The sequence below is a fragment of the Borostomias antarcticus genome (genome assembly GCF_949987555.1).
Source record: "Borostomias antarcticus genome assembly, chromosome: 6".
Lineage (NCBI taxonomy): Eukaryota > Metazoa > Chordata > Actinopteri > Stomiiformes > Stomiidae > Borostomias > Borostomias antarcticus.
Genome location: NC_140239.1, coordinates 2467779 through 2476194, shown reverse-complemented (window position 1 = coordinate 2476194; position 8416 = coordinate 2467779). Strand labels below are relative to the sequence as shown.

Genomic DNA, 8416 nt, shown 5'->3' with positions numbered 1-8416 from the left:
ATGGTACAGTTTCTTCTGCGACTAGGATAGGCTAGGCTTCTCACCAAGGAAGAAATGTTAAAAGAAGAAAGCATAAGATTCACCATTTGTGTTTAATTTTAAATTATATTGTTATTTGTGAATGACATCTTATTGTTTAACATTGTTTTTATTGTTGCTGCTTGTTTTGTAATCTCGGCTACATTGAAAATGAGGGCCTGCCCATCAGTTGTATTCCTGAGAAACTAAATAAAGGTGATGAATGAATGAATGAATGAATGAATGAATGAATGAATTTACAGTACATGTCCAGAGCTACTGTGAGCCAGGATTCCATTGAAGTTTGAATCAAAGACAAGACACATGCATTACATACAAAAGATAAACGCTCAAAAACGGAGCCTGACTATTTTATTGTCCATAATGTTCATCTCTGGTTTGGCATCCTATAAGGAAACCTGCCTGTAATGCCTGCAACATAATTTTGTATTATACTATAAATATTAATTTATAATCATATAATTTTCATTCCAAGTGAGGAGTATAAGACAAAAGCAAGCCATGCAACAGTAAACATGTTGTCCCCCACCCATGATGCTTGTTCTGTTGTGGTAAAGAGTGGAAACATATTTATTTTCTTCTTGAATATGAATATATGAAATGTTTTATGCGTTATTCATGTTATGTGCATAGACATGCAGAGCTCTACACTGAAAAGTAGAAGGGCCCCTATGGACTTTTTTCAAATGTGGAAATCCAGAAAACGGCACAAATGACTCCTCATTTCTGTGGTAAAGATGTAGTGTGCATCAGTCGTGCAGGTTGTGGGGGCGGGATGAGGTCAGCCGGTCTCACTGAAGGTTCCGCTACGACCCTTCGCAAGAGCTACGAGGGTGGCCGGCTGGAACGACGTCATGACAAGTGGTTCCCCTACACTGGAACCCGACATCGCCACTGTTCTCGTGCCCGGTTCCTCCGCTTGGGGCTCGGCTAGGAAGCCGCTGAAGCCTGACAAGACGACTCTGTCCTTGGCGGACAAGAGGTACAAGCTGGCGGCACAAGCCGTTGCTGCCAGCTCATCCATTGCCATGCTAGCCATCTGCATCAGCCAGCTAGCCAAGGAGCAAAACCCCTCTTCCTTGGAAGCGGATCGGAGAGCGAAGATGAACGAAGCTGCAGGAGCCGTCGCTCTGCTGGTGAGAGTCTCCGCCTCCTGCCTGGGAGGAGTGATGGACACATCTGTTGTTCGGAAGCGTCATTTGTGTCTCTCTCTGACCGGTCTGCGTGAAGAAAACTAGGGCGTCTTCCTCAACTCACCAGTAAGCAAGGAGGGGTTGTTTGGTTCGGCTGTGTCTAATATCCTGGAGCAAGACCGGCTCCTCCTCGCTCGTCATCTCGCCTCTCCTCTCCAGCACAAGCAGAAACAACCTGCTGTGGGGTCCCGCTGTGGTCTGTTGCTCCCACACCGGCCTTCAGGACTGCAAGCACGGCCCTGGCTGGCCAATCTTTTGTTACTGGGGCCAGCAAGAGTGTATGCTGCACTCATGTAGCTCCGCTTATGCCAATAGGAGCTAACCCTGTGGGGCGGAGCTCCACGAAATAGAACGATGGTTAGGCTATGCATTGTAACCCCAGTTCTATGAGAGGAGTGGAGCCCCACAGTGAACAGACCCCGCAGTCTAACTTCAGTTTGGAGCAGTTGTGCAGGCAAGCAGTGATGCACTAGACCTGTTTGAACACAGGTACGTGTATGTTTTTTCTTCTTAAGTCAAATGTTGCTGGCTAGGTTTCACAAGCCAATGGGAGCTAGGCCTGTGGGGCTCTGCTCCACTCATAGAACTAGGGTTCCAATGCATAACCATCGTCCTTTTCTGCTCCACTCATAGAACTAGGGTTCCAATGCATAACCATCGTCCTTTTCTGCTCCACTCATAGAACTAGGGTTCCAATGCATAACCATTGTCCTTTTCTGCTCCACTCATAGAACTCGGGTTCCAATGCATAACCATCGTCCTTTTCTGCTCCACTCATAGAACTAGGGTTCCAATGCATAACCATCATCCTTTTCTGCTCCACTCATAGAACTAGGGTTCCAATGCATAACCATCGTCCTTTTCTGCTCCACTCATAGAACTAGGGTTCCAATGCATAACCATCTTCCTTTTCTGCTCCACTCATAGAACTAGGGTTCCAATGCATAACCATCTTCCTTTTCTGCTCCACTCATAGAACTAGGGTTCCAATGCATAACCATCGTCATTTTCTGCTCCACTCATAGAACTAGGGTTCCAATGCATAACCATCTTCCTTTTCTGCTCCACTCATAGAACTAGGGTTCCAATGCATAACCATCGTCCTTTTCTGCTCCACTCATAGAACTAGGGTTCCAATGCATAACCATCGTCCTTTTCTGCTCCACTCATAGAACTCGGGTTCCAATGCATAACCATCGTCCTTTTCTGCTCCACTCATAGAACTCGGGTTCCAATGCATAACCATCTTCCTTTTCTGCTCCACTCATAGAACTAGGGTTCCAATGCATAACCATCGTCCTTTTCTGCTCCACTCATAGAACTCGGGTTCCAATGCATAACCATCTTCCTTTTCTGCTCCACTCATAGAACTCGGGTTCCAATGCATAACCATCGTCCTTTTCTGCTCCACTCATAGAACTCGGGTTCCAATGCATAACCATCTTCCTTTTCTGCTCCACTCATAGAACTAGGGTTCCAATGCATAACCATCGTCCTTTTCTGCTCCACTCATAGAACTCGGGTTCCAATGCATTACCATCGTCCTTTTCTGCTCCACTCATAGAACTCGGGTTCCAATGCATAACCATCTTCCTTTTCTGCTCCACTCATAGAACTCGGGTTCCAACGCATAACCATCTTCCTTTTCTGCTCCACTCATAGAACTAGGGTTCCAATGCATAACCATCGTCCTTTTCTGCTCCACTGATAGAACTAGGGTTCCAATGCATAACCATCGTCCTTTTCTGCTCCACTCATAGAACTAGGGTTCCAATGCATAACCATCGTCCTTTTCTGCTCCACTCATAGAACTCGGGTTCCAATGCATAACCATCTTCCTTTTCTGCTCCACTCATAGAACTCGGGTTCCAACGCATAACCATCTTCCTTTCTAACTCTGCTGCAGCCGCTGTTCAGGTCAGTCAAGGCAGCTGCGCCGTACGCCGCCGCTGTGTATTCTGGGAACACACACATTAGATTCAAGATGGCGGCGAGCAGGAGGCTGCACAAGGTAAATCTTCTCATATCCCTTTTTCATATCTCTATTCACACTAAAGGCCCGTCGGGGACTTCATGTATTGGACGATTCTCGAACCCAGCTCATACAGACATGTGGGTCATGTTTAATATGCATGAGTCGCGTGGTGTAAAAAGGGGCCCCGCTAAAAGCGAGATGTCACTCTTTCGCTTTCTGGCTAGCTACCGTTAGCATGCTAAATATACAGGCTTTCTCGTTAGCATGCTAAAGATACAGGCTTTCTCGCTAGCATGCTAAATATACAGGCTTTCTCTCTAGCTCACGTTAGCATGCTAAATATACAGGCTTTCTCGTTAGCTCACGTTAGCATGCTAAATATACAGGCTTTCTCGTTAGCATGCTAAATATACAGGCTTTCTCGCTAGCTCCCGTTAGCATGCTAAATATACAGGCTTTCTCGTTAGCATGCTAAAGATACAGGCTTTCTCGCTAGCATGCTAAAGATACAGGCTTTCTCGCTAGCTACCGTTAGCATGCTAAATATACAGGCTTTCTCGTTAGCATGCTAAATATACAGGCTTTCTCGTTAGCATGCTAAAGATACAGGCTTTCTCGCTAGCATGCTAAATATACAGGCTTTCTCGCTAGCATGCTAAATATACAGGCTTTCTCGCTAGCTACCGTTAGCATGCTAAATATACAGGCTTTCTCGCTAGCTAGCGTTAGCATGCTAAATATACAGGCTTTCTCGCTAGCTAGCGTTAGCATGCTAAATATACAGGCTTTCTCGTTAGCATGCTAAAGATACAGGCTTTCTCGCTAGCTCTCGTTAGCATGCTAAAGATACAGGCTTTCTCGCTAGCTCTCGTTAGCATGCTAAAGATACAGGCTTTCTCGCTAGCTCTCGTTAGCATGCTAAATATACAGGCTGGGAAGCACCGGCAAACTAGGCCAGATACCGAGCCCGTTCCCGTTATCAAACCGGGCAGTGACCTGGCTAGTCTGTGCTTTTAGGAGATGATATTAAAACAAGTGACAACCTGGTTGCATTAAAACACGGAGCACTAGTTAGTGGTCATTTCAACCTTAATAGCCTTGATAGGCGAGGTTAGCTCAACACGTCCCGCTGTCTCGACCCTTAGCTTCGGTTCATCTCGCTTTCACAAGCTAGGATAGATGGATAGATAGATAGCCGATTAAAACTAACGTTACCCAAAATAATCAACAAACAATCAGCTAGCTACCCGTCTAGACTGGGTTGTGATTAATGTGAACGTTAGCTGGTGTGCTATCTATCTAGTGTGCTATCTATCTAGTGTGCTATCTATCTAGTGTGCTAGCCTCTACTGGTTGTTAGCTAGCTAGGTTGTAGCACTGATTGTGAGGAAGTGCTTTATCTCGTCCTCAGATATAATCTTGGGTTGGCTAACACGTGAGTGAGCTCATTAAATGAGCTAATCTAGCTAGGTGCTTGGGCATGCGGGCTAGCTCTAGAAGTGCGTTAGGGTTAGGGTTAGCCAACCCACTTGAGCCCGGTCGGATGGGGTCATTCAGGATGTAGAGTCAGAGCTAGCTAGGGAGCTATTAGCTGTCGTTTCAGAGCAAACAGAAAGGAAAGGAGGATAGGTGTGAGGAGTTGGGGATCCCATGCTGTGCTCTGATGAATGGTGGACCCATATCAGTAGGTTAATTGGACACTACCCGTGTTAGTGTGTGTTTCCTGGTCCAACTCAGAGGCAGGGCCTATCATTTGATACCATATTGGTTTGACTGGGTGAAAACCGGCCTTTCCTGCTCGACCTTAGACAGCCAGACCTGCCAATTAAGGTGACTCTTGGTTTGCTTCTTTTTTTTTCTTTCTCAGGAACTTGAAGAGATTCGCAAGTCTGGAATGAAGAACTTCCGAAACATTCAAGTTGATGAATCAAACATATTGACATGGCAAGGCCTCATTGTCCCCGTAAGTTCCTCATTGCCATCGACTAAGAAGTCTTTGTGATATTTTGCCTTGAAATGTTGTGGAATTGATCAGCGGCTGTAGCTTGAAAAATAGAAAAAACAATGTTAACTTATTCATATTCAACATCTTCAACAGACGTTTCGTGTGGGTAGTTTGCGGCGCTGATTAACCATGGTTTATTGTGTGAACTTTTAACAGGACAACCCTCCTTACGACAAAGGAGCGTTCAGGATCGAGATCATTTTCCCTGCTGAGTACCCGTTCAAGCCCCCCAAGATCACGTTCAAGACGAAGATCTATCACCCCAACATCGATGAGAAGGGACAAGTGTGCCTGCCTGTCATCAGTGCAGAGAACTGGAAGCCAGCCACCAAAACTGACCAAGGTAGGTAGACCCCTGGCACTCCTCTCGTAGAAGGACTTATGTTTCCTTTGGGTTGCTAGACGTGCCATGGACAATTTTACGTGGTGATGCAGAAGTCAGTAGTACTATGAGTAACACCGCCAAATAATGGTACATCACATTATGCCGACTTATGCCGTGATCATAACAATTGTCACGTCCAGAATTTGAATCACACTGCATCATTGTTTTCGAGTTGTATCCAAAGGCATGCCATGAAGACTTGGGCATAAATGTGTAGTAATTAATTGTGTTATTGAATTGTGTTATGACTAGGCTGTCATGTCCTCCGGGCTGTGATTGACCAGACAAGACTTTTCATAATAAAACCCCAGTGAAAGATGTCCGAACCCACAAACACTTCACATTGTCTCACTAGGTTGTGTGTGACTGTTAACTGTTATGACTGTATAACAGTTTTGGTTGCTCTCAACAGCAAGAAAGCAGGTGTCCAAAGGTGCTGCGTCTCTTGTAGAGGGGGGAGACGTCTAATTTAGCGTCCTAATTTAACTGACCTTATTTTTTTTTCCATCTCGATCTTTCAGTAATTCAGTCCCTCATCGCCCTGGTGAACGACCCCCAGCCGGAGCACCCTCTGAGGGCAGACCTAGCAGAAGAGTACTCAAAGGACCGTAAAAAATTCTTTAAGAACGCAGAAGAGTTTACAAAGAAACATGGAGAAAAGAGGCCAATGGACTGACCCCCTGAGGAGTGCGTAGCCCTCTCTCTCTTTCTCTCTCTCTCTCTGTCTCTCTCCTTCCCCCTCTCCCCTACCCAGCCAAATACCCCCCCCCCCCTCCTCCCGACCCCTTCCTCTCTTAACCCCCCCCAGCCCAACCCATCTCTCCATCCGTCCCTCACACCCAACCACCCCCTCCCCCCCCCCACACACACACCCACGTCATCCTAGCAGCCTAGGAGCAGCCCTACTGAGCGTAGGGGCCGAGTCGCCCGCCGCCTCCCTCCCCTCCTCGGCTCTCTGTGGATCAGGCAGACTCCTCCTCCTGGTCAGACAGGCTCCTCCTCCTGGTGATATAGCTTGAGGCCGTTACTAACTTTCTACTATTTTCTTAAATTAAAAAAACAGAAAAAAGTGATGGAAAAAATGGTTAGAGAATTTCCACGTTAAGATTGCGCACTAAGGATTTAAAAAAAGACGTAGAAGTAAAATGAGACACACAGCGTTTTAATCTGCTGTGTAAAAAGGGGAAACGAATCACTGCTTGAGTATAGTAGATCTCTTGTAGTCCATTTTTTTTGCAAGGAGTTTTCTCACAGAGAAGGAAAAGTTGTGGTTGTTTTATCCCTATATTCATTTTCTTTCCGCTAGTCTCATCATTTAAGCTCTGTCACACCCGAAAAGAAAATGTCTCACTAAAGAAACAAAATGGCAGACTGGCCCTCTCGGTAGCTAGGACCCGGAGGTGTGTGGTGCAATGTTTTTCCTTTTCTGACTACTTCTCTGCTTCTGGAGTTGCACTGTATTCTGTGGAACAAGCCCTCCCTCTCTCAGTTCTCCCTCCCCCCCAAGTCTGTAACCCACTAAGAAGACCAGACTCAAAATGGCAGCCTATACACCAACTCTGTTATCAATTACATTGTTTCATAAAAGATAAAAAAGAAAGGTTAAAATCATGTGTGATTGGTTGAAATCTTTACACTGTTTACGAAATGCTTATGAGATGAAAACTGTCGGACCCCATCTTGGCGTTCTATCCTCCCCTCGTTAGGCATAATGATGTAATGAACTGCATTTGTGAGATGTGCTCCTGATTGGGTTTTGCATCGTAGGCAAAGTTCTGTTCAGTCCCCAAACTCCTCAAGTCCCAGCGCCGAGCGGATGCTTGCTCACCGGTGTAAGTGGCTGTTATCTTGTGGGTTCTTCCCTCGTAACTGAAAAAAAAAAACTATTGGTCCTCCACATTAGCCTACTGGTAAAAGGAGAGACAAGTAGCTCCTATATTGCGCTAACTGAAGTCTGCTACACGTATGCACCTGTCTCCATATAGCACATAGACCTTTGGGCCCTGTCACCTTGCATCATTATCCTTCACCCCCCCCCCCCCCCCCCTCCCTAAACATGGACTTGCCTGGTTGTTAGTGGGAAGGTTGGGAGAGCCACAGTGAAGTCAGTCACCTCACGCAGGTCCTTCAGAAAGCACCTTGTACTCCGCTGGGAGAGGGCTGGCCGCCCTCCCATGTGTGGGACAGGGCCGGGAGACGAGTGTAACCGCTGTATTATTCGGCCCAGTGTTTCATAATAAAGATGGCTACCATTTGGCCTCAATGGGTGGAAGTGGCATTGTGGAGGTGTGGTGTTTGAGAGTGAATGCGTTTGGATATGTTATCCAAGGTTCAGATCCAGGATATCCAAGTCTAAGTTTGTGTGTGTGTGTGTATGGAGGGGGGGCGTTAGTCCAGAAGAGAGACTGATATTTGGCAAATGTAGCCAGACATGGTAAATATTAGGTGTGGTCTTGCTTATGAAGGAGTCACCTACCGAAGTTTATTTTGGTTTAATAATTCTTAAGGATTTATTTAAGTCATGTTGGGTGTCATGATGTCAATCCACCACTAGGTTGCACCACACACAACACAACCATTTAAGAACGTCAGACATCTTGGATTCCTATGCCAAAGGGTTGGTGTACGAGCTTATGCTTAAACCTCTCCTCTGCTTTCAAATCCACTTATAGGGTGTGGCCACCTCGTGGAAAGAATGAGAAGTGGGTGTTCACATCTGCAACCTTTTAGCAACAGAACAAACATGGGGCAAATGCTGGGTGGAACATTTGAACATGGTCAGTGGGTAGGGCAGGGCTCTGCTCTCAAAATACCAGTTA

At 46.1% G+C, this 8416-nt stretch overlaps 1 protein-coding gene across 1 annotated transcript; it reads left to right on the top strand.

Annotated features, from left to right (window-relative positions):
* The first annotated feature begins 3179 nt into the window (after positions 1-3179).
* On the top strand, positions 3180-7838 carry ube2l3b (ubiquitin-conjugating enzyme E2L 3b). Its single transcript, XM_084439733.1, has 4 exons — positions 3180-3243; positions 5075-5170; positions 5369-5555; positions 6119-7838. Exons 1-4 carry the CDS (start codon positions 3217-3219, stop codon positions 6271-6273), a joined length of 465 nt encoding a protein of 154 aa, XP_084295859.1. The 5' UTR covers positions 3180-3216; the 3' UTR covers positions 6274-7838.
* The last annotated feature ends 578 nt before the right edge of the window (positions 7839-8416 follow it).

What these genes read in the sequence shown, in the direction of transcription:
- ube2l3b (XM_084439733.1), top strand. Translation starts at nt 3,217, where the DNA reads ATGGCGGCGAGCAGGAGGCTGCACAAG. An exon ending in CGAGCAGGAGGCTGCACAAG is followed by an intron (nt 3,244 to 5,074) that starts GTAAATCTTCTC and finishes TTTCTTTCTCAG; the next exon opens with GAACTTGAAGAGATTCGCAA. An exon ending in AGCCACCAAAACTGACCAAG is followed by an intron (nt 5,556 to 6,118) that starts GTAGGTAGACCC and finishes TCGATCTTTCAG; the next exon opens with TAATTCAGTCCCTCATCGCC.